Here is a 22,471-nt window from a genome sequence, read left to right as displayed (position 1 = left end):
TTTCCAGAATTTACATCATATTTGTTTTATGTTTTTATTATGATCATGGTTAGTTGTATAATAATTGTGTTAATTTTATTTATTAATTAGTTTTTTTATATAACAGGATGCTCATGAACTTTTTCATGTTATTACTACTACACTGGAAGAGGAATTTGTCCCTGCTCCAGCTGTTTTATCCCTTTTAGACATTAAAAAACTCGATGTGAGTTTGCTCTTGCTTTCTAATAATATATATATTAAATGAAATTGTGAATCATTTCAGTTCATTGTTTCATGTATGATCTTACTCAGAATTATTATTTAATTTTCATTTATCTTTAGCAACATGTATATAGTCAGTCTCAATTGTTCTGAATCTCTTAGAATGCCTGTTCAAAAGTCTGTTGTATATTCAAAGTAGGATAGAATTAGATATTAAAAAAAAATTCAAATAAACAATATTAAAATGTCATAAATGTTCAGTTTTATTACACAGCAGTACAAAAACATATATCATAGCATTTGCTTTTAGTCTTGTCATTCCTCTCATCATTAAAAAAAAAAAATTCTACTTAACTGGCTGAAAAGTGTTATGCTATTATTATTTTCCTGCATTAGAGAGGATGTAAGAAAATGAAAAATACTAATTTAAATAGCAGTAACAAATAAGAAAATGAATAGTTCAAAGTAAAATAGTAACTGACATACGAATAACCATTTTAAGAATGAATGTTTTAAAAGTTATGACTTACAGCGTCCTGTTGTCTGCTGTATCTCATTTATTATGCTGTTATATCATAGCCATCAGCAAACTTCATTTGCTTTCCACTATTTCTTCCAGTTTTTGGACCAGTAAGTGAAAATGTGACAAAAAAAAAATGTTGTGTAGTAACACCAAATGTTCACATCATTGGTTATCATCCTGTGAACCAGTACTTCATTCATTGAATTCTACATCTTACTATCAGAAGATTTTGTAATGGATGATATTAGCCATATTTATTCCATCAGACATAGCAAAGTGTATCTGATAGAATAAATACATTTGAAGGGTACAGGGGAAAAACAACTTCAGTCCAATTTTTGTGAATTCAACCTAATGCTGCCATCTGTTGGGGATTAAAGGAAGGTTTCATCTCATAGACAGGTAGGACTAGAGATGTAATGAAAATTCTTTGTGCAACAACACACGAAGTTGGTCCTGACTGTTTATGCAAAAGGTATCGTTGTTTCAAAACTATTCCTGATGCCGAACGAAAAAGAATTATTCATGATTTTAACTTATTAGGGAACTATAATGACCAAAACTCTTATTTAAGTGGGCTAATTACAATCCTTCCCATAATAAGAAAGCATCCTAGAAAAGGAGTTGATGCGAGGGTGAACACAGCTTCATTTGCTTTTCGTGTCAGATTACTGCAAGGCAGCGATGAGGGGAATAGCGAAAATGTTAGAATTTGCCGTAAAGCATTTATTTTTTTGCATGGTATATCTGAAGAACGAGTGAAAAGCATTAAAAACTTTGATAAATACTGGTCAGTCACCTAAAGATGGGCGTGGTAAACACCTAAACAGACCCCACAAAATTTCAGAAGAGACTAAGAACAAAGTTAAAAGTTTTATTAAAAGCGATGACGACAACGTTGATGACCATCCAATAGATGATTGAAATAAATGATTATTTTAAAACTACAATATTTTAACTACTTAAATTTTTATTACTTTTTACCATATTTCATTTTTTATGTATTATTGCTTACTTAATAAAGAAGCACTTACCAACCTTTGTTAGTATAATAATTCCCTTAGTACCTATTATCTTTAAAACAAGAGATGCGATCTGATCATTATAAATTAAATAATTAATTATAAAATCAGATATTACCAATCCAATTAATAAAAAAATGTGCATAACAACCATTTTTTTTATATAAGATTTACCAGGGAAAAACCACTTCAGTCCTCCATTTCGACAAAAAGGCTATTATTTGCCATTTTTTTTTTTTTTTAATTTTTAAGTACTATTTAAATTAATTATGCTTAATATACATGAATGTACCATATCTATTATTTTTTTATTTTGTTATGCTATGTTTACTTGCATTTTGACAACAAGGAAAATTTAATTACTTTTTTTTCGGAAGTTAATATCATGGACTGAAGTTGTTTTTCCCCTGCACCCTTCATTTGGTATCATTCTCTGCAAGCTAGCATCTGGCTAAATAATCACAAGTAATGTCACTTTTGCACAACTTCAGTAGGTTCATGACGTGCTGCTTGAAAAAACAGCTTGTAAATCATTAGGTATTATGTTCCTTCAGGTTTTTTTAATATATCATCCCCACATGTGTGAGGTCTCGTGACCTATAATACAACAATATTTGGCAAGTGACTAGCAAGAAGAAAGGAATCTATTAATGTCTTTCTTGAGGAGTTGGGAGTGGTATGGGTATATGTTCCAAAGAACAGAATGAAGGAAAAGGATTTAAAGTTGGTTCGGCAAGTCTGAGATTGAACAGCAGTTGCCCTTGTTAATATGTGATTATGGGGAAGTGGTGGAATGACGATTTCAAGCACAGTGGAGTGGTGTCCATGGAAATACGTATAGAAAAAGCATAACAAAAAAAAAAAACATCTATGGAGGAGTGATTTAAAGAGAATCAGAGAGGCAGGAGAGGAGTCATTAAATGGATAAAATTCTAAGAGAGAGGAGGTTTTTGGTGTTGATACTGCAGATGTGAGAACGACATTCTGAGACTGGGCATATTTGAGATTTAGAAAGTGTTAGGACTTGAGCAAAAGAGAAGTAATGTTTAAAGCAATAAAGAATACCAAGCTTTTTGGAGGCTGAAGAAGCTAAGGATGTGTTTATGCCAGGATAAGCTAGATGCGAAAGTCAGACCAAGAAGAGAAAACTGATCTTTGTTGGTTGAGCAGAAAGTTATCAAAAGTGAGACATGATCTATCTTCCGGGAAATAAGGCAGGATTACACCCCACTTGAGTGACTATACATCAGTGTTTATTTAAGGTACTAGCCTAGGTCTTGAAACTTAAGTCATCTGTGAGTACTGCATGGTTTTGTGACCAAGAGGAATAGAATGCACCATCAGCAAAGCTATGAGTAGGATTAGATCTCATTGAGAGACGATTCTTGATGTATCGGAGAAAGCGTGCAAGCAAAAGCACGGAGCCGTGGGGCACTCCAGCATTAATGGAAAAATTTTGTGAAGGAGACCCATACACCATCTACCATGACATATGATGAAATGACCGGAGAGGAAGCTGGCAGTCTATTCTCAAAGGGTAGGGGAGGGAAAGAGACCAGTTTGGAAAGGTCACAATGCTTGACTCACTGGAATGCATTAGAAATATCAAATGACTACATAAGATGTAAGATTCTCCAAATTTTTCCATAGCTTATGTACAGAGGTTGATGAGGTTAGCATTGTGATCTGCCAAAAAACAAAAATGGCAGAATCCATATTTTGAATTGCTAATTAATCAATGTGTCTCTAAGTAGTGAAAAAGCTGGTAGTTGATGTCCTTCTTCATTACTTCTGAGAGTATTTAGGTGAGGGAATTGGGATGATAATTTGGCTGACTTATCTCCCTTTTTAAGAATAGGATAAAAGCTTGCTTCCATGTTATTCGATAGATGCCCGATGAGTAGGCTTGTAAAGATGATCCAGGATGGGTGTTAATCTGGAACACAAGCTTTTAGGATACAGTCTGAGGTGGAGGACTTTTAGTATCAGTACTGTTGTAATTTCTGATGGTGGTTTGTGGAATAGTAGGGGGGAAATTTGGCAAGAATTGGTGGTGAAGACCATTGCCAAGAAGTTGCTGTGTACCAATAGATTAGTTTAGTCTTTTGAGATTGAGCCATAGAATATAAATGTGGTTCTCTGTCTGCCTTCCTCTTTTAGGCTCAGAAATAGTTTTTTTTGTTCTTTTTTAATATATATGTTCAGGACTTGACGAATTACGTAAAATTCTACTTGCCATGAAAAAATGTGCTCATGCAACACTTCCCCTCCTCCATTATTTTAATTATATGTCCTAATAAGTCAATAGGAATTCCTTAGTGATCAGTGGTGCTTCATTGTTGTTTGGACATTTCCTTTGCATGAGAACAGTAGTTCCTCCATTCTTCTCACACATCCATTTCAAGAAAGAGAAATAGTAAAAACATTATTGATTTTTTTGGGGAAAATTTAATTTGTTTTATTAATTTTTGTTGCTAGAATTTATATTATGCATACTCTTTTGTTTTTAAGACTTTGTTTAGAAAGTTATTTTTACTAAAAAAAAAAAAAATAGTTCAATCTTCAGCTACTCTCCAGCTAGCAAAATTTACTCACCATGCTCAAATGGGCAAGCAGATTTGTCAAGCCCTGTATATGTTTTTATTTTCAAAAAGTGAATTTTTGTTGTTCACCTGATAATATTATCACTTTTCCAGGTGAATGCTTAATAAGAAATTTCTTTAGTAAAGGGCAAATCTTTGTGTTTCCAAAATACTTCATCACTATTTTGATTGAGTTGTCTCTAATGCCACTAATCACAGTCCGGAACAATAAAAAAAAAAAAAGAAGTTTTATTCGACAAGAAACGGATTTCGCTAACTTTCACAGGAAACTCATTTTGGATACAGTTGGCTTATGTTTAATTTGACTAACAATATAGTTGAACCATTTCGAATTGGTGGGCTATTTCTTCACTGATCAGGCAGCTTTCTCAGTAGTCATCTTAGTAGTAATGTTGTAAGTCATCAATTTTTTTCGACACAATGTTTTCTCAATCTAATAGACAAGCTTAAGTGTCAGACCTTATAATTTATTTTAACAGTATAACAACCAACAGCTATCCACCTTGACAGATGGGTGTTGTTGTGTTGTTGCAATTGATAACGAATGTATTTCTCATGTTAAGAAATGCATTCATTACCATTATTATGGCAAATCTGGACTAGCAATACTTTATTTTGATTACTTGGGAAAAGTCTTAAAACCAAGTATAAAATTTCTTGGTATCTTTAATGTATAATACACCCAAGGTAAAAAAACATTCTACATCTTTCTGGAAGTTTATTTTACACTTGGTTAGACTATAATAAATTTAGTTTAATCCTTTATCCAAGTGTAAGCAAACAAAGTTTGCACCTGAAAATATCTTCAAGACTGAGGTAAGGTGGTGCAACACTAGGCAACTCCGAGCAAAGGTGGACCAAGCTCTCATCACTTCTTGTCTCAGTATCTCCCATAATGCAAAGCAGTATACATATCCTTGCAGACATGTATGCTGCTATGCATTAAGGGAAGGACCGCTACCCAGACCGGTTTTGATCTTTATTGAGGTCTCGTCGGTGGGAGGTAGATCCAAACGTGGAGATACCAAGGCAGAAGCAATAGGAGAGGTCATATTTACCTATACAAGTTGCAAAAGGTGTACCACGTTATTATTGAATTACTCTGGATTTAGAGAAAGATGCTGGAAGTTTATTTTGCGCTTGGTTAGACCATAATAAATTTACTTTAATTCTTTATCCGAGTGTAAGCAAACAAAGTTTGCACCTGAAAATATCTTCAGGACTGAAGTAAGGTGGTGCAACTCCAAGCAAAAGTGGACCAAGCTCTCATCACTCCTTGTCTCAGTATCTCCCATAATGCAAAACACATCTCCTTGCAGACATGTATATTGCTATGCATTAAGGGAAGGGCCACTACCCAGACCGGTTTCGACCTTTATTGAGGTCTCGTCTTTACCTGTTGGCGACTTGTATGGGTAAATATGACCTCTCCTATTGCTTCTGCCTTGGTATCTCCACATTTGGGTCTGCCTCCCACTGACGAGACCCCAATAAAGGGTCGAAATCGGTCTGGGTAGTGGCCCTTCCCTTAATGCATAGCAGTATATATGTCTGCACGGAGATGTGCTTTGCATTATGGGAGATACTGAGACAAGGAGTGATGAGAGCTTGATCCACCTTTGCTTGGAGTGTTGCACCACCTTACCTCAGTCCTGATAATTTTCAGGTGCAAACTTTGTTTACTTACACTTGGATAAAGGATTAAACTAAATTTATTATATTCTGCATCTTTCTCTCATCCAGAGATTTTTATTAATAAGGTCAAGCACCTTTTTGTCTACTTGTATATGAGATATATATGACTTCTGCATTACTTCAATCTTGGTATCTCTCCCAGGTCTGGCTCCCACTGATGAGACTTCAATAAAGGTAGAAACTAGTCTGGGTAGTGACCCTTCCATTATACATGCCCGAAATGGGGGAGGAGTTGCTTTGCATTATGGGTTACATACTAAAGCAAGTGATATGAAGTCATTAGCCTCTTTATACAAGTAGCTCAGACATGAATATATTTCACGTGCAAAACTTAGTTTTGATTACTTTGGAAAAGGATTAAAACCAAGTATAAAATTATAAAATTTCTTGGCATCTTTAACATTATAATACACCCAATATAAAAAAACTTATATATATATATATATGGAGGGTGCTTGAATCGCTGAAGAACGTGGTAGTGGATTTGAGCTGTGCTAAAAAGAAAGTGTTATTAATTGGTTTACAATTAAAAATTTAAATGTAGTACAATTCACAACAGAAGTTACATATAATGTAACTTCTGTTGTGAATTGTACTACATTTTTTTCAGTAATACAAATGTCCTTCAGCGGTGGTGCTGCTTTTGGAGTTTAGTTATTGTTTATAGTGTGTTATTTTTGGGTGACTGAGAAGGTGAGGTCAGAGTTGGAAGCATCTGCAGTGGAAAAGATTTTGTTATTTACTATAGTTGAACATAGTTTATATTTATAGTATCGCATAAGTAAATTAGCTTACAGTAGAGCGTATAACATAGTATAGTAGAGCATTTAGTTGTAGTTCCTTGGCACTATTTGAAAGATTGCGACAGCTGCAGCTCCAATTACAAATGGCCACCAAGCCCACCCACCCATATTTAAGGACTATATTTTGCTTAACATACAACAGGATTTTGTGCCATGCAGTGCTTGTGGTATCTATGTGTCCTGGCGGGTGAGAGAAGTGGGAGTACGTATCTGAGCAAAATGTAGGCAATGGGAAGAACTTATATAGAAATTACCATAACCGACCTTGTTGCCTTGGGGGGGGGTAGAATCTCCACCTAGAGAGAGTAGTGCGATAGAGGATGAGAATAACGAGTGAAATATGAATGAAAAAATAAGATTGAGGAGTGTGGAAAGTTTGAATGACTGTGAAGTTTTCGGAGATGGTCTTAATTGGGAGGATGAATGGTGAGCAAGAGTGGCTAACTTGCAGAGAGAGAAATGGAGGTGGAATGGCTTGAGATGAGAAGTGCGAAAGATGAGATTAAGCAAAAGGAAGAGAAGAATGGTACAAGGCAAATCAGACTAGGAGTGAAAGAGAGTTATGAGAATGATAAAACATGAGAGAATAGAAACCATAGGAGAGAGAGTTATGGGAATGATAGAAGAGGAGAGAATATAAACAGAAGAGGGAGAAGATAGTGTTGTGGGAACGATAGAGTAGGAGAGAATAGAAACAGTCAGAGAGAGGGAATGAGGAGAATGCTATCGAATTGAAAGAATGCTATTGAAGATACTTTCAGGCGCAAACTTTGTTTGCTCACACTTGGATAAAGGATTAAACTAAATTTATTATACTCTAACCAAGTGAAAAATAAACTTTCAACATCTTTCTCTAAATCCAGAGTAATTTATTAAAAAAGGGTGGCACACCATTTGGGCAACTCCTATAGGTAGAGATGACCTGCTAATGCTTCTGCCTGGTATCTCAACTTGGGCCTGGCTCCCACTGAAGAGACCTCAATAACGGTCGAAACTAGTCTGGGTAGTGGCCCTTCCCTTAATGCATAACATTAGCCATATCTGCAAGGAGATGTGTTTTGCATTATAGGAGATACTGAGACAGGAGTGTTGGTAGCTTGCTCCACCTTTGCAACGAGTTGCCCTGGTGTTGTACCACCTTACCCCAGTCCTGAAGATACTTTCAGGTGCAAACTTTGTTTGCTCACACTTGGATAAAGGGTCAAACTAAATTTATTAAAAAGAGGAGAATGCTAGGGATGCTGGAACCAAGGATAGAGTAATGCTAGGACCGCAGGTAAGTAGGAGAACACAAAGAGAAAGTGTTAGAAGAGAAGAGGAGTGAGGGATGCAGATGATCAATCAAGGAACAGAGTGGTAAGAGGTGTGATGTATGGAGACTCGATGATCCGTGATGTGGCTATGGCAATTGAGCAGAGTAAAAGGGTGGATGAGATGATTGTTGATGGTGGACATGAATGATGGCAGTGTAAATTGGGTGGTGAGAGATCTGAGATTCATGCTTGAGGTTGTATAAAAGAAAACACAGAGAGGAAAGATGGCATGTGCGCTACCCAGGTATGATAATGACGAGCTGAGCAGAAGAGCAGTAATAATGAATAGCATAATAGCTGGAATGAGAGGATTGGAATATGTGGATGCTTGGAGGGCATTTGAGGACAGAAAGGAACTGATTGCTTACATTTGAATGAGGAAGGATGTAGGCATCTGAAGATAGCTGTTTTCTGAATGAGTCGGTGTGTCAATGCAGGAAAACTAGAATTCCTAGAGTGGATGGTAGCCTCTTGTGGGAATGGGTGCTTTGAGGAAGGGGGACATCAGGTAATGCTGAGTCCATTGGAGTCTGAAGGGGATAATGATAGGTATGGAAACAGTGACATTTTTATACTAATGCCAGGAGTATCTGGAATAAAGGAGATAAATTGGTGGCGCTGATAGCATCAGCTTGGCCAAAGATTATTGGGATAGAAGTAGCAGGGTACATTTTTACTGCATTTTTCGGCAGAATAGGAAGGGAAAACACGGTGGTGGAGTACTGCTTATGAAAAGTGATGACCTCTAAGAGTGGAAGCTTTGGAAGGCAGTGACACTAATGATTTTGAAAGTATGAGGTAGAGGTGAGTAAGACAGGATATTTAGTGGGGGGGGGGGGAGCAGGAGATGTTTAAGCAGTTGAGCTTGGCAAGTGCAAGAGGATTGTTATGGGAGATTTTAACTACAGCAGTATAAGTTGGGAAGAGGAAAATGCATATAGTAATAAGGGAATGGAATTGCTAGAATTCTTGAGGGACAAATGGCTTATGCAACATATAATAAAGGGAACAAGAGGTTCAAGAGTTTTGGATTTGGTAATAGCATCAGAAGAGCTGATAATTACTGAGATGACATCTCTCCCTCCTCCCAGTTGGAGAGAGTGATCATGTGGTTTTGACTTGGAAGATGAATAGACATGCAGGAGTATCAAAGAAAAGGGAACATATGTGGAATTATAAGGTAGGTGATTATAATAGTCTTAGATATCAACTTGGGGCAGTTCCATGGAGGATAGAATTGAAAGGAAAATTGTGAAGGACTATTTGTTAGCAGCAGTAGTATGCTGTATTCCATGAGTGAAGAAGAGGACACAATTCTGTATAAAGTGGATGACAAACAATATCAAACAGGAACTACAAGTGAAAAAGAGGTTATGGAAGAGATATAAGGAGAAGGGTGTAGAGCAGATGCATGAAGAATATAAGACTCAGGCCAGGAGAGTGACTAGTATGGTAAGGAAGGTGAAACTGGAATATGAGAAGAGATTGGCACTAAGATCCAAAGAAAATCCCAGTGAATTTTTAGCTATATGGCCAGTAGGAAGAGAAATGATTGTGGAAATTGACCGTGTAGGATAAAAATGGTAATAGAGTGACTGATGCATAGTACATAGTGGAGTTGTTCAGTGAACACTTTATTGGAGTATTTTATACTGGAAAAGTTTTAATACTAGAGTGATAGAGCAGGTTCGAGTTTAGAGGTGCAGGAGGAAAGTGTGTTCCAAATACTGAGTACTCTGGATGTCAGTAAAGCTGTGGGACTGGATGGTATTTCACCACGGGTTTTGAGAGAATGCGCTAAAGAATTGACAGCTCCATTGACCTTGCTTTTGAGTGAAAGTTTGGCTACGGGAAAGGTACCCAAGGAAGATAAGATAGTGGCATTGCATAAGGGTGGTAGCAAACTGGAAGTGTCTAATTATAGGCCAGTTTGTGTTTCATCAGTAGTTGAGATCTTGTATAAATTAGTGAGGGACCATATACAGTGTTGGGCAGATGAGGGTAATGTTTTCTGTGAGAGTCAACATGGATTTGTTAAGGGGACTCTTGCTTTAGTAATATAATTACCTTTTATAATAAAGTGACGAGAAGTTGATGAGTGAAGGTATATACTGCCATTTTTTTGAATTTTGCAAAGTCATTTGACAGGGTGCCACATGATAAGCTGATATTTAAGTTGCAGCACGTTTAGATGTTGGGTTAGTCAACTGAATTCGAGATTGACTGTCTGATAGGTATCAGAGAGTTGTGTATGGTGGGGCAATATCAAGGAGGCAGAAGGTTACAAGTGGTGTCCCACAGGGCTCAGTACTGGGACCTTTATTGTTTAACCTTTATGTCAATGACATTTTCAATGGATTGCAGGGGAATATTCAGTTGTTTGCGAATGATGTGAAGCTTGGAAGGGTTATTAGTAATAGTTCAGATGTGGCAGTCTTGCAAGAGGATTTGAATAAACTAGACAGATGGGCAAATGAATGGGGGTGTCATTTTAATGCAGCAAAATGTAAAGTCTTGAGGTTTGGGACACACCGGTGGGACGCTGCATACTCTATTGGAGGAATTATACTGGAGGAAGTAGGGGGGAGACGAGATCTGGTGGTTATGATTGATAGAAACCTGAAATTAGGGGACATATTGCAAAGGTGGTGAAGGTAACACAGAGGATTGCTGCAATAATGAGAAGGACATGACCTGCAGAGATAAAAGGGTTTTCATTCCGTTGTATAAGATTCTGATCATACTACACTTAGACTACTGTTCTCAGATCTGGTCCCCAGGATTTGAAGGGGGGGAATTATCTGTGGAAAGGGTATAGAGTCGGATAACAGAGATTTTAGTTATCAGGATTGCTGAGGGAATGTGGACTACAGAGTTTGGTAGATAGAAAAAAGGAGAGGTGGTATGATTGAGACTTTTTAAAATGTTGAGAGGTATTTACAAGGTTGACACTGGGAGTTCTTTCACTTGGTGGAACAGCAGGAAGGAATAATGACAAGGGGCCATCCCTGGAAGTTGCGAAAGGAAGCTGTAAGCAAGAGGGTGAGGAGTGGTTTCTTTGCCTGGAGGATAGTTGAACCGTGGAAGGCATTGCCTGATAGTGGTGAGAGCAAGAATGGTCAATGAATTCAAGGAGTGGTATGATAGACTGTGTTTCCTAGGAAGGATCTCCCACAATGAGTCAAAAGACTTGTTGTGGGAGGCCTGAGTAATAATAATAACATATATAAAATATGCTGTCCTTTCCCCACTCTGTGATATTATGAATATTATGATATTTCAGAGAGCAGTTACCTTGTATTGCAGGAGCAGTTTCAGTTAAGATTTCAAAGATCTTAAAGATATATCTTATTAAAGTCCCATTCGAAGCAACCTGCTAACCAACTAAGAACATCCCTCAATTCTTAAAGTTCCCATATCCTTGCAGTGAGCATTCAGGTATATATGAAATAATTGCTATTGTTATATTCCATACTGTGGCTTTACTGGATGAGCATATTTAAGATTAGAAAACAGGAGCATATGCATCTCATATGAGAGAAAGAAGTCAATTTCAAATGACTTAGTGACACAAGAGAACAGGACTGCTCTCTTGTGTCACTTGGATTCAGTAGTCACATCAAAAGAAAATATGAATATCTTTGCAAGGTTGCTATTTTAGTGACAATATATGAGGTCCTTAATCAGAAAAATGGTCTTATGCTACCTTAACTCTTTTGGGTATGAAATTATTTGGTTTCACTTCATAGTATGTGAAGAATACCAGTCCTAATTACACACGTCTGGTGTCTGTAATGTAGGTAACAGTGAAATCAGATGTCACATCTTTGGAAAAATCATCGAATGATTTATCATCTGTTTGTGCGTGTGTGTGTGTGTGTGTGTTAGATGCACTTTGAGTATTTAAGTTTGTATTTTTATTTGCCTGTTATTTTTCTTTATTAACTAATACTGAAGGAAATGATACATAGGATATAAACACATGTGAGCAAGCATACATATGAAAAGTCATTGACCATGTATGTGGAATATTTTTTATAGGTAATCTTATGGTTTCTAAACTTTTTTATTTTAATATTAATCTCTGTCGCCCATCCACCTTCATTTTATCACATAATTGTCATATATAACTTCTGTAGATTCACTTTTATAACTAAGGTTTCTTGTTTTATAATGTACCCTGTATTAATGAAAACATTTTTATTTATATAATTGTCTATTATCTAAAGCTTTTCTTTATCTTTTTACCCTGGAGGAATCCTTGAAATAATTTTCTGGTCTCAGGGAACCCCTGCTTAAAAATTATCTTTATTTATGTGCTAGGGGTCTCTGGCGCCTACGGCGCCCAACCTCCTGTGTTCCGGATTGGTAGGCCAGTTCTCTTTGAATTCTGATGACTCGGATTTTGAAGACTCGACACTCAGGGTAGCCCCTGAGTTTCAAATAACTTGACAAAAATGTTACAAAAAAAAAAACATTACAGCCTACATTCGTTTCAAGCCGATGTCACATCCGCTTCCAATTTCAGCGTATCATTTTATAGTATAGAGTAGATATATGATATTTATTACTATTATATTTATATAATTTATATCATTTATTTTCATTCATGATCCTTGCAGAAATCCAGTTGAAAAACCCTTATTTAGTTAATTATTATTTAAACGAGATATATTTTTTACAGCTGCATATAAAGAAAATTAAAAAATTGCTTTTACAATTAATTTTTATAATATTACTTGAATATTTGCTGAATATAGAATCTTTCACTCCTCCCCCGCTCTCCCTCCACTGGAAAGAAACTTCCAGAAATGTTAAGCATTTTACATATAGTAGTTTTGGAAGTATGTCATTAATAGATATCAGTTATTGTTTCAATGGTTTTTAATTAGCATTTTTTATAACAACTATTCATTTTTCAAGGAAAATGCTGCTGACATTCATCAAGTAATTGCCAAATCATCTGTTTTGCATCCTCTGAGGTATTCTTCTCCAACTAGAGGATTGTTGGCCAGCCAATTAAAATGCAAAAAATGCAGTTATAAGGTAAAATGACTGTGGTTATTTTTGAGTGCTGTAAACTAACTCCATATTGATATCTGGTTAAGTTGGTGCTGATATGCATTTGCATAAGTTATTAGAAGTCATTTTTATTTTATAACAGTTAATGCATTAAGCATAAAGAATAGAGATATGGTAGAGCTCTGCTTTTATGATCTAACCTGAAAACTGTTGTAATGAACTGCAGCTACATTCCTGTAAATACTGTCTGAACTATGTTACTACAGCAAAATGGTAAGCAAACTAAAATACATCATCAAATTCCTTACATATACCTTTTGGAGAAAGGGGGCATACAGAATCTTATGATAGTATACTACATGAAAAGTTACATTGTTACTAAAATATATCACTTAAATAATGAAATGACAATTAGGAACAAGTGAAAACGTTAAATGATTTAGATTCTTAAAATAAAAATCAACATGCAGTTTCTGAACTGAGGAACATTTTTTCTGTAAATTTCCTTGTAACATAATAAGGCATTCCTGAGTGTGGCTAAGACCTATGAGCTCCATTCAGACTTTGAATCATCAAGTTCCAATATATATATATATATTTTTTTTTTTTTTTTTTTTTTCCTTTTCCCAAAAGCCTCTCTCTGATGTCTATGTACAATGAGGACGAAGTTCTGTTTCTTCTTGTTTGATAATTCTCTGCCATTTTGATAAGTTCTTCTGTTCTTCCACCATAGGCTTTTTTTTTTTTTTTCTTTTCATAAAAGTTCAACATTTCATCTACATCTTCTAGATCTAACCTGTGTGCCGTCTTGGTCATCATCTTTTCCAAAGAAGATTCAAAATTTTCAGTGTATTCAATTGAAGTATATGTATTGCTGTTGCATCACTTCTGTGGCACACCATTTTATGAGATCATAATAGAAAATTTTTGCTTGCTATAAAAATCAACAGTAAAAAAACAAAACTAATGAAAATAGGCAGAAACATTGAAAATATCAACTGTATCCTGAATGGTGAACTTATAGAACAAATAAAACATTTCAGCTATTTAGGCACAATTTTTAGTGAAGTTGGTAAATTAAATATGGAAATATAACAAATAAGCTTAGGTGTTGATGGTTATTCATGACTTATTTTTCACGGTATTAACAACACCACACACTTTTATCACAAAGATGTTTTATTAACGCTTATATTTCGCTGATTTTTAACTCGGCATCATCAGAGCACAACACACTTGTATACGCGACAGTGAGTGAGTGAAACAACATAATTGCAAAAGACAAAAGATCTAAAGTCCTATTTTTGGCACCCTCTAACGGGAAAAAATAAATAAATAAACAGCAGATATCCAGCTATTTTTCTTAGGATAACCGTCTCCCAAATTTTTCGCAAATTAATGCAACCATATTTGTTAAGGATGGAAAAATTCTTCAAAGCCATTGCTGACTCAAAAAATAATCTTTCAGATCTATAACGATTCCTAAATAGCACATTCGTTTTCCTCCATCTAATCCTGTGTGAAGGAGTGTCCAAAGCATGGTCTGCCAGTCCTGACTTGCCATAGTAATAGTAGCAAATGTATCTTTCATATTCTTCCAGGCGGATGTTCACTGATCTTCCTGTTTGCCCATAATAGGCCAAGTCACAGTCACAAGTAACTTCATACACTCCTGGGTGTGCTAAAGGGTGAAGTTTATCCTTAGGCGAGTGGATCAGAGTTGCCAGCTTGACATGAGGTTTGAAAGTGGTGCGAAGGCCATGTTTCAACAATACTTGGGCTATCTTTTCCGATGTACCTCTGATATAGGGGATAGAAATGGTCATGTTGTATTCTTGTGTATTAGGGGAGGGCAGAGTAATGGGCCTATGTAGTATTTTATCTATTTTGTAGGGATTGTAGCCGTTGGCTAAGAATGTATGGCGCAGGTATTGGTGTTCAGTGGTCAGAGCTGTATCGTTAGAACAAATGGTTCTGGCTCTGTGTGTAAGTGTTTTTAAAATGCCGTACTATTGGACTGGATGATGTGATTCTTTATGTAGGCTTTATCTATTTACAGAAAGCCTACACTGTGTGTGTAGGCTTTCTGTAAATAGAAAAAGATAGTGATCCATCTGAAAGGCGGGTGGCTAATGTGTCAAGAAATGGTAAACAGTTATTTGATTCTTTTTCTACTGTGAAGTGAATTTTGGGGTGGTGGCTGTTTAGGTAGGTGAGAAAAGCATCCAAAGTGTCTTGTCCATGGGGCCAGATGGCATACACATCATCTACATAGCATAACCACACTTGTGGCTTGTATGTAGCTGTGGTAAGTACTTTGTTTTCAAAGTGTTCCATGCAAAAATTTGCTAACGGAGGAGAGAGGGGGGAATCCATAGCAGTACCATTAATCTGTTTAAAGAATTTTCTTCCCCATGTAAAGTAACCTGCATTCATGGTAAATTGAAATAATTCAAAAATATCTGGGGGAAATTTAGACTTGATTAAATCAAGTGTCTATAAGTGGTACATTAGTAAATGAGGAGGTGACATCGAAACTAACCATTATGTCTGAATCTTTTAGGATTAGATTTTTAACCAGTGTTTTGAAATGGATTGAATTTTTTACAAAAGTAGAGGAGTTGCCAGTTTCAGTAAATCCTGAAATATGGTATGTCCTACAGCACATCTCCAAAGTTGCAGCAAAAAAAGAATTCACAAAAGTAAAAAGCAAACACCTAAAGAAATATAAACTCCTACAACAGCGGCAACATACGAAGTCGCGACTGCAACGTTGACGAGACCACGTGGTCGTAAACCTATCGTCGGAAACACTCACTGAAGAAGCCAAGAAAGCTCTCAGTCTAGGACATAACTTTGACGTCATGCCCAAACAAATTCCTAAACTAGAAATTATGATGAAAGTAGAACGGGGTATCCACGATCTTCTGCCAGCAACGGTTAATAACATGCGACTAGATATAGCAAGTATTCTAAACAAAGCTAAGCCTCCAAAAAGCAATATGCCACGTAAACAAATAACTGCCCTAAAAAAGTTATATAATAATAAAAATATTATTATTACAAAAGCCGATAAAGGAAATGCAACAGTTATCATGAATAAAGAAGAGTATAACAGAAAAATGCAAGATCTCAAGTGTGACAGTTCCACATATCAAATTTTACATCGAGACCCTACAATGTCTCAAAAGAAAAAAGTTCAAAAATTACTAAAAAAAAAGTGATGAATATAGAAATAGACAACAGAATCAGCAAAGCTGATTCTGTTGTCTATTTCTATATTTAATTTACCATTTTCAGCAAAAATCGTGCCTAAGTAGCTGAAATGTTTTACTTGTTCCACAGGTTCTCCGTTCACAACACAGTTGACATTGTCAATGATTCTGCCTATTTTCATTGTCTTTGTCTTTTTATTGCTGACCTTCATACCATATCTATTACAACAGCTATTCAATTTAGTCAGAGAATCTTGCGGATTTATTTAGAAGTATAACATCATCCGCATGAAGCAAAGAGCTGACATTAACATCTCCAATTCTGATATCATGTTTAATACCACTTTCCTTCATAATGTGATCCATATAGATAATGAATAAAAGAGAGGATAACGTACATCCTTGTCTCATACCAGATTTAACATTAAACCATCTTCCTGTACTTCAATTCTAACTGCTGACTTACAACTCAAATAAAGACTAAGTATTGCTTGATATAATGCCCCATTGACATTATATCAAGTATTGAATAGCTTCTCTCTTGTCACCTTATCATATGCCTTTTCCAAATCGACAAAACTTAAATACAGATCTTTGTTATATTCCCATGCTTTCTCGACTATTTGTCGTAAAGTGAAGATCTGATCCTCACAGCCTCTGTTTGGCCTGAATCCAGCTTGTTCTTCACCAAGCTTTTCTTCCACAATTCTTCTCAACCGTTTCTCAAGTATACTTGCATAGATCTTGCCAGGAACACTCAGTAGGGAAATACCTCTGTAATTCTTGCATTCAGTTTTATTTCCCTTTTTATATATGGGTACTATGAGAACTCTACGCCAATCATCGGGAATTCGTCCCTCTGTCCAGGCTTTCTGAACTATGCAGTGCAGCCACTGTAAGACTCTTATACCACCATATTTCAGCATTTCTGGTCGAATATCATCTACTCCAACTGCCTTTCCACATTTCAAGCCTTTGATGGCTTTTTCTACTTCAAGTATGGATATGTATACCTGGTCAGTGTTTTTTACCATTGTGCTATCATCACTGCTTGTTTCATTTAACAGCTTTTCAAAGTAATTACTCCATACTTCGAGGATATCTTTTTCTGCAGTTTTCATGTCACCTTCATCATCTCTAACTCCTTTTACAGCACTCTTTCCTCCATTCCTAAGCTTCTTCAACAACCTCCAGAATATTTTGCCACCTTCTTGATATTTATTTTCTATATTCTTGCCAAAGTCCTCCCATGACTTTAGTTTAGCTAGTTTTACACAGTGTTTAGCATTCTTGCATTTGTCTCTATATTCTCTAAGAGCACAAGCTGACTTATTTGACAGGAACTTTTGATATGCTTTCTTCTTTTCCTTCACTGCCTCTTTAACTTCCTGTGTCCACCATGGAGTTCTGATTTTTTTTATCCTTGCAGATAACCTCACCACATGCCTCTCTGGCAGAATCAATCAATGTTTTCTTCAGAGTTTGCCACTGAATCTCCAAGGTTTGATTCCTGTTCTCAAACTCTTTCATTTCTTCTTCAATAATCTTTGTGTATTTTAGTCTACAGTTCACATCTGAGAGCTGCTCAACTTTTATTCGCTTTAAAACTTTGTTACATGTTATTCTTTTCGATATGAAATTCAATTTTATCCTGTTCAAGACTAAATAGTGATCACTTCCAATTTCAAATCCTCTGTACACTCTGGTGTCCTGCACCAGGGAGAAAACATCACTATCAACAATAACGTAGTCAATGAGACTTTTCTTATTCCTAGCCTCTTCTCTCTCTCCATGTGAATTTGTGCACATTTTTATGTTGGAACATGGTGTTAGTAATAACCAGTCTATGTCCTAAGCAGAAATCCAACAGATATTTGCCATTATTATTAGCTTTGCTCTTTTCTTCAAATTTTCCCAAAATATTTTTGTATGTCTCACAATCATTTCCTACTCTGCTATTTAGATCCCCAACGAGGACCAACTTTTCCTTTTTCATTCTGTCAGTTGCTTTTTCTATAAGCCTAAAAAAATTCCTCCACTTCTACCTTGCTAGAACCTTATGTGGGATCATAGGCACAAATAAGTCTCATTGTCCAGTTTCCCATTCTCATATTTGCCCACATTACTCTACTTGAGACTGACTGCCATTCAAGAAGATTTGCCTCGTATTTTGTGTTGATTACTATGGCTACTCCTTCTTTTCCTTGATTGTCATTGCCTGAATATAACATTTTGTATTTATTGCTCAGAAAGATCTCACCAGTTTTGGTCTTTTTTGTTTCTGTCACCCCTATTATGTCGATCTGGCGAACAGCGAAAAGTCAGCTAGCTCCATTTCTTTGCCATTCAGACTTGATAGTACCGATCTTTAACTCTGGTGATGTTGAGTTGGGGTTTGTTTTCGGATTTGTTCCAGTAGCTGACTTTTCGCTGTTCGCCCTGGTTCCCTGGCGAAAACAGCGGGGCCTTGTTTAACCGGGCGACGCCCCAGCCGGCATGAAATTTTGTCATGTTGTACCATCATTTTTTATTTTGGTTTAACCAATAAGAATACAAATTGGTCGGCTAAATCCCAAATTGCCAGCCTATCCTCGTTCGTTCAGTATCCAAGTAGATACCCAACAGGTGCACCACGAGAAGGTGAGGATTTGACATTAGGTTCAGAAGCCCTGGTCGGTTCTCCGCATTCCTTTAAATGCTATGTTGTGGTCTCCCTCTCAGTTCTTCAAAATCATAGACATAGGTATCAAAGAAATGTTGAAGAGCAATGATGACAAGGAATCGCCTTGGAAAATTCCATGTTTAATGCTAATAATGCTAATATCTCAGAATTGTTCATTATTGACTATTAAAGTTGTTTTCCATGATTTCATAGCAACAGCCAGAAATGACTATTAGCAAAAACATGATCCAGGAGTGTGCGAGGGAATCAAATACTTCCTTATAGTCTATCCATGTCATGTTTAAGCTAGTTTTTTGAATTTCTGAGGATAATTTTATTAATAAGGATATGGTCTTTTGTTCCTCTAGATTTTTGAATGCCTTTTTGTTCAATCGGATAAATCTGATTGATTATCTGATGAGTAACAGTATATGGAATTTACTGTGATTGCAGTGAACTGTTTAAGCATAGTTGATAAGCATGTTATTGGACGATAGTTACTTGTGTCAGCACCCTTTTCCTTACTTTTCATGAAGAGAAAAGTATGCACAGATATCATCCTGTCTTCCACTGAGCCTGGCTGCAACAAGTAATTAAATTGTTTTGCTTTCTATCATGTAGATTGGTTAAATACTCTAACCAAAATCCATGTAGTTCGTCTTTGCCAGGTATGTGCTCTCATTTTTTTTTCTCCCCTAGTTTTTGCATTGGCCATTTCTTTACTGATAATGACATTTTGCGTTTGTTTTTGTTTCATTCTGAGTCTCCTTAATCCACAGGCATCTTTATTATGTTCAATAGGATTATCCCAGATTGACTTCCAAAATTTGAGTGTTTCTTCTTTATCTAGTGAATTGATTGTTTGCATTTTTATTTCTCTGGAGAGACTGAAAGAAGTCACGTTGGATCATTCGAAATTGCATTTTTTGCACATATTGGTTTATTCTTTCTTCATATTTTCTCTGCAGTCGCTATAATTCTTTGCTTTAGCTCTTTGGTAACTTCAGCAATTGTTTTATTGGCCAAATTATATATATTTATGAGTTTGTTTTTGGTGCTATTATTTTTCAGCCATCCTTCTTTAAGAAGACTCTAAGTTGCTCAGATTAACTTGAAGTTTGACTTTCTTTCCAACTGGATTATTCATGGTGCAGGTTGCTTTATCCTCGGCTTTTACTCTTGCGGCTTGCAACAAAGCTTCACTGTAATCATATAGGCTGTGTTGTATTGGAACTGATTTTTTCCTTTATACTGTTGGTTGTGATGGTTTTTATCTAAGAGGAGCCATTTTAGCTTAGATGTATGTAAAGCTTTTAATGATATTCTTATATGGTCCTTTATGGAGTTCATATGTTCCAATATCCCTGACTTCATTTATAAAAATCAAGTGGATATTAGATTCAGCATTATTTCAAAGCTGGATGTAGAAACTATGAGAGTTTCATACAAATAAGTTGACCAGAGAGCTTACGGGAATATGCCTGCATTTACAAGCCGCCCTAGTACGGATCACTTTAGAAAACATGCATGCTGCCCAGGCATCTGTATATACACTTTCTAATTTGGTCCATTTTTTTTAAGGTTTCACTGGCCTGACAGCTGTTTTGGACTGGTTGGTTCTCCTCAGAGACCAGGCAGAAACCTTAAGAGAGCAAAAACACTCCGTATTTTTCGTAAGCGAACTCTTGGTCGGTGTGTAAAAGTATTTACAAAAAATGCACCTCTCCGACATTTCAAGTTCCTTAGTATTGAAAGAGAATTTCTGCTCTCTTAAGGTTTCTGCCTGGTCTCTGAGGAGAACCAACCAGTTTGAAACAGCTGTCAAGCCAGTGAAATCTTTAAAAAAATGAACCAAATTAGAAAGCGTATATATGGACGCCTGGGCAGCATGTGTATTTTCTAAAGTGGTTCGTGCTAGGGTGACTCGTAAATGCCAGTGGGCATATTCCCATAAGCTCTCTGGTCAACTTATTTTTATGAAACTTTCATAGTTTCAACATTTGACTTTGAAATAATGCTGGATCTAATATCCACTTGATTTTTATAAATTTTGCATCGCTGAACTGATGCCTTTTGGCTCTTTATTTTAGTAAATCCCTGACTGAATTTTACACTGTACTTCTGTCAATACATTCTGAAGTATGTTGTCAGCTTGATTCTTACTGAGTTGAATTGCAAAGATAGATATAGCTGCCTCTTGATGATTTGCTGTTAGTGCAGTTGTTAGTTTATTACGTAACTCATGTAGCTCAAGTTTAGTAAATATTTTGGTGTAGAAAATGAAATTCTGTTGGTCTATAAGACTTTGTTCTGTTATTGTGGATTCTGGGAATTTTTATTTCCAAATTAAATGTATTGCTTTCTAAAACCCAATTTTTCTGGTGTTGATCCAGAAAAATTGGGTTTTACCAGACCATATAAGACTACCACCATTAAAACAACTTGTTTTTCTAAAAACAAGTTGTTTTAATGGTGGTAGTCTTATATGGTCCTTTATGGAATTCATATGTTTGGTTTCTTCCAGTCACTTTTCAGCTTCCTGTCCTGGTTGCCCGGCAAGGAAAGCTGGGTCCTGTAGCCCACTTGTTGCCCGATGCCCAGAATCCCAACAACTGATGCAGTCGATGACTTGGGTGTCAACTGATTTGGTATGAATTTCTTCTTGCATTTCACCATTAAGATGGGGGATGAGACACAGTTGTTCTTCTCAGTTGAGACCTATCTGATAAGAGTGGCCCTACTGGTAGCTATGCTACTGCCAGCATAGCTCTCAACATCATTGAAGCATGCAAGCCTCACTGCCACGACAAGGCCGTGTTACTTGGGAGTTAATTATTATTGTTATTATTATCGTTATTTTTGTTATTATTATTCCTATTAACATCTGATGTCTATTGAGTCAAAGGACTCATCACGGGAGGTCTATACTCTTTCGTGCCAAAAGATCATCGAATTCATAGTTTCTGCACTCAGCACACTTTCAGGTGATGCATTCTACTCACTGATCACTCTCCATGCAAAGAATCTGCTTCTCACATCCTCTTTATACAACTTCCATGGACGACTTTTAGTTCTACTCCTTGCCTCTCTCTACTCCCTCTACATTAATCTGATAACTCCTCACCAACTTATGTCTCAATCTTATCTCTTCCTCTATTCACAAGGCTCTGTAATTCCCTCAATCTCTCCTTGTATCTGACATTCCATAAACTTAGTTTGACACTAACTTAGTAAACCTTCTTTGGACCCTCTCTAATACATCCTCAATCCTTCCCCCCCCCAAAAAAAAAGAAAAGAAAAAACTTTGACTAAATCTGTACACAGTAGTCCATATGGGACCTGATCAAAGTCTTATATAGGTAACCATAACTCTTCTTCTGCATGTCAATGTTCCCCTCAGTATTGCCAT

At 36.3% G+C, this 22,471-nt stretch overlaps 1 protein-coding gene across 8 annotated transcripts in view; it reads left to right on the top strand.

The window, feature by feature from the left end:
• Usp30 (ubiquitin specific protease 30) overlaps positions 1-22,471 on the top strand; it is a 252,115-nt gene that overhangs the window by 113,068 nt on the left and 116,576 nt on the right. For all 8 annotated transcript variants that reach the window (XR_016550340.1, XR_016550341.1, XM_090413154.1 and 5 more), the window contains 2 exons: positions 107-205; positions 13,087-13,209. Coding sequence is in view for 6 of the 8 variants with exons in the window: in XM_090413154.1 (XP_090269280.1) it covers positions 107-205; positions 13,087-13,209 (222 nt within the window). In the remaining 2 variants the exon portion in view is untranslated. The remainder of the gene's footprint in view (positions 1-106; positions 206-13,086; positions 13,210-22,471) is intronic.

The sequence above is a fragment of the Typopeltis vanoorti genome, chromosome 23, assembly GCF_054136105.1.
Source record: "Typopeltis vanoorti isolate ZY-2024b chromosome 23, IOZ_Tvanoo_1.0, whole genome shotgun sequence".
Lineage (NCBI taxonomy): Eukaryota > Metazoa > Arthropoda > Arachnida > Uropygi > Thelyphonidae > Typopeltis > Typopeltis vanoorti.
The sequence above is the reverse complement of the archived record's forward strand: the minus strand, read 5'-3'. Positions and strand labels throughout refer to the sequence as shown.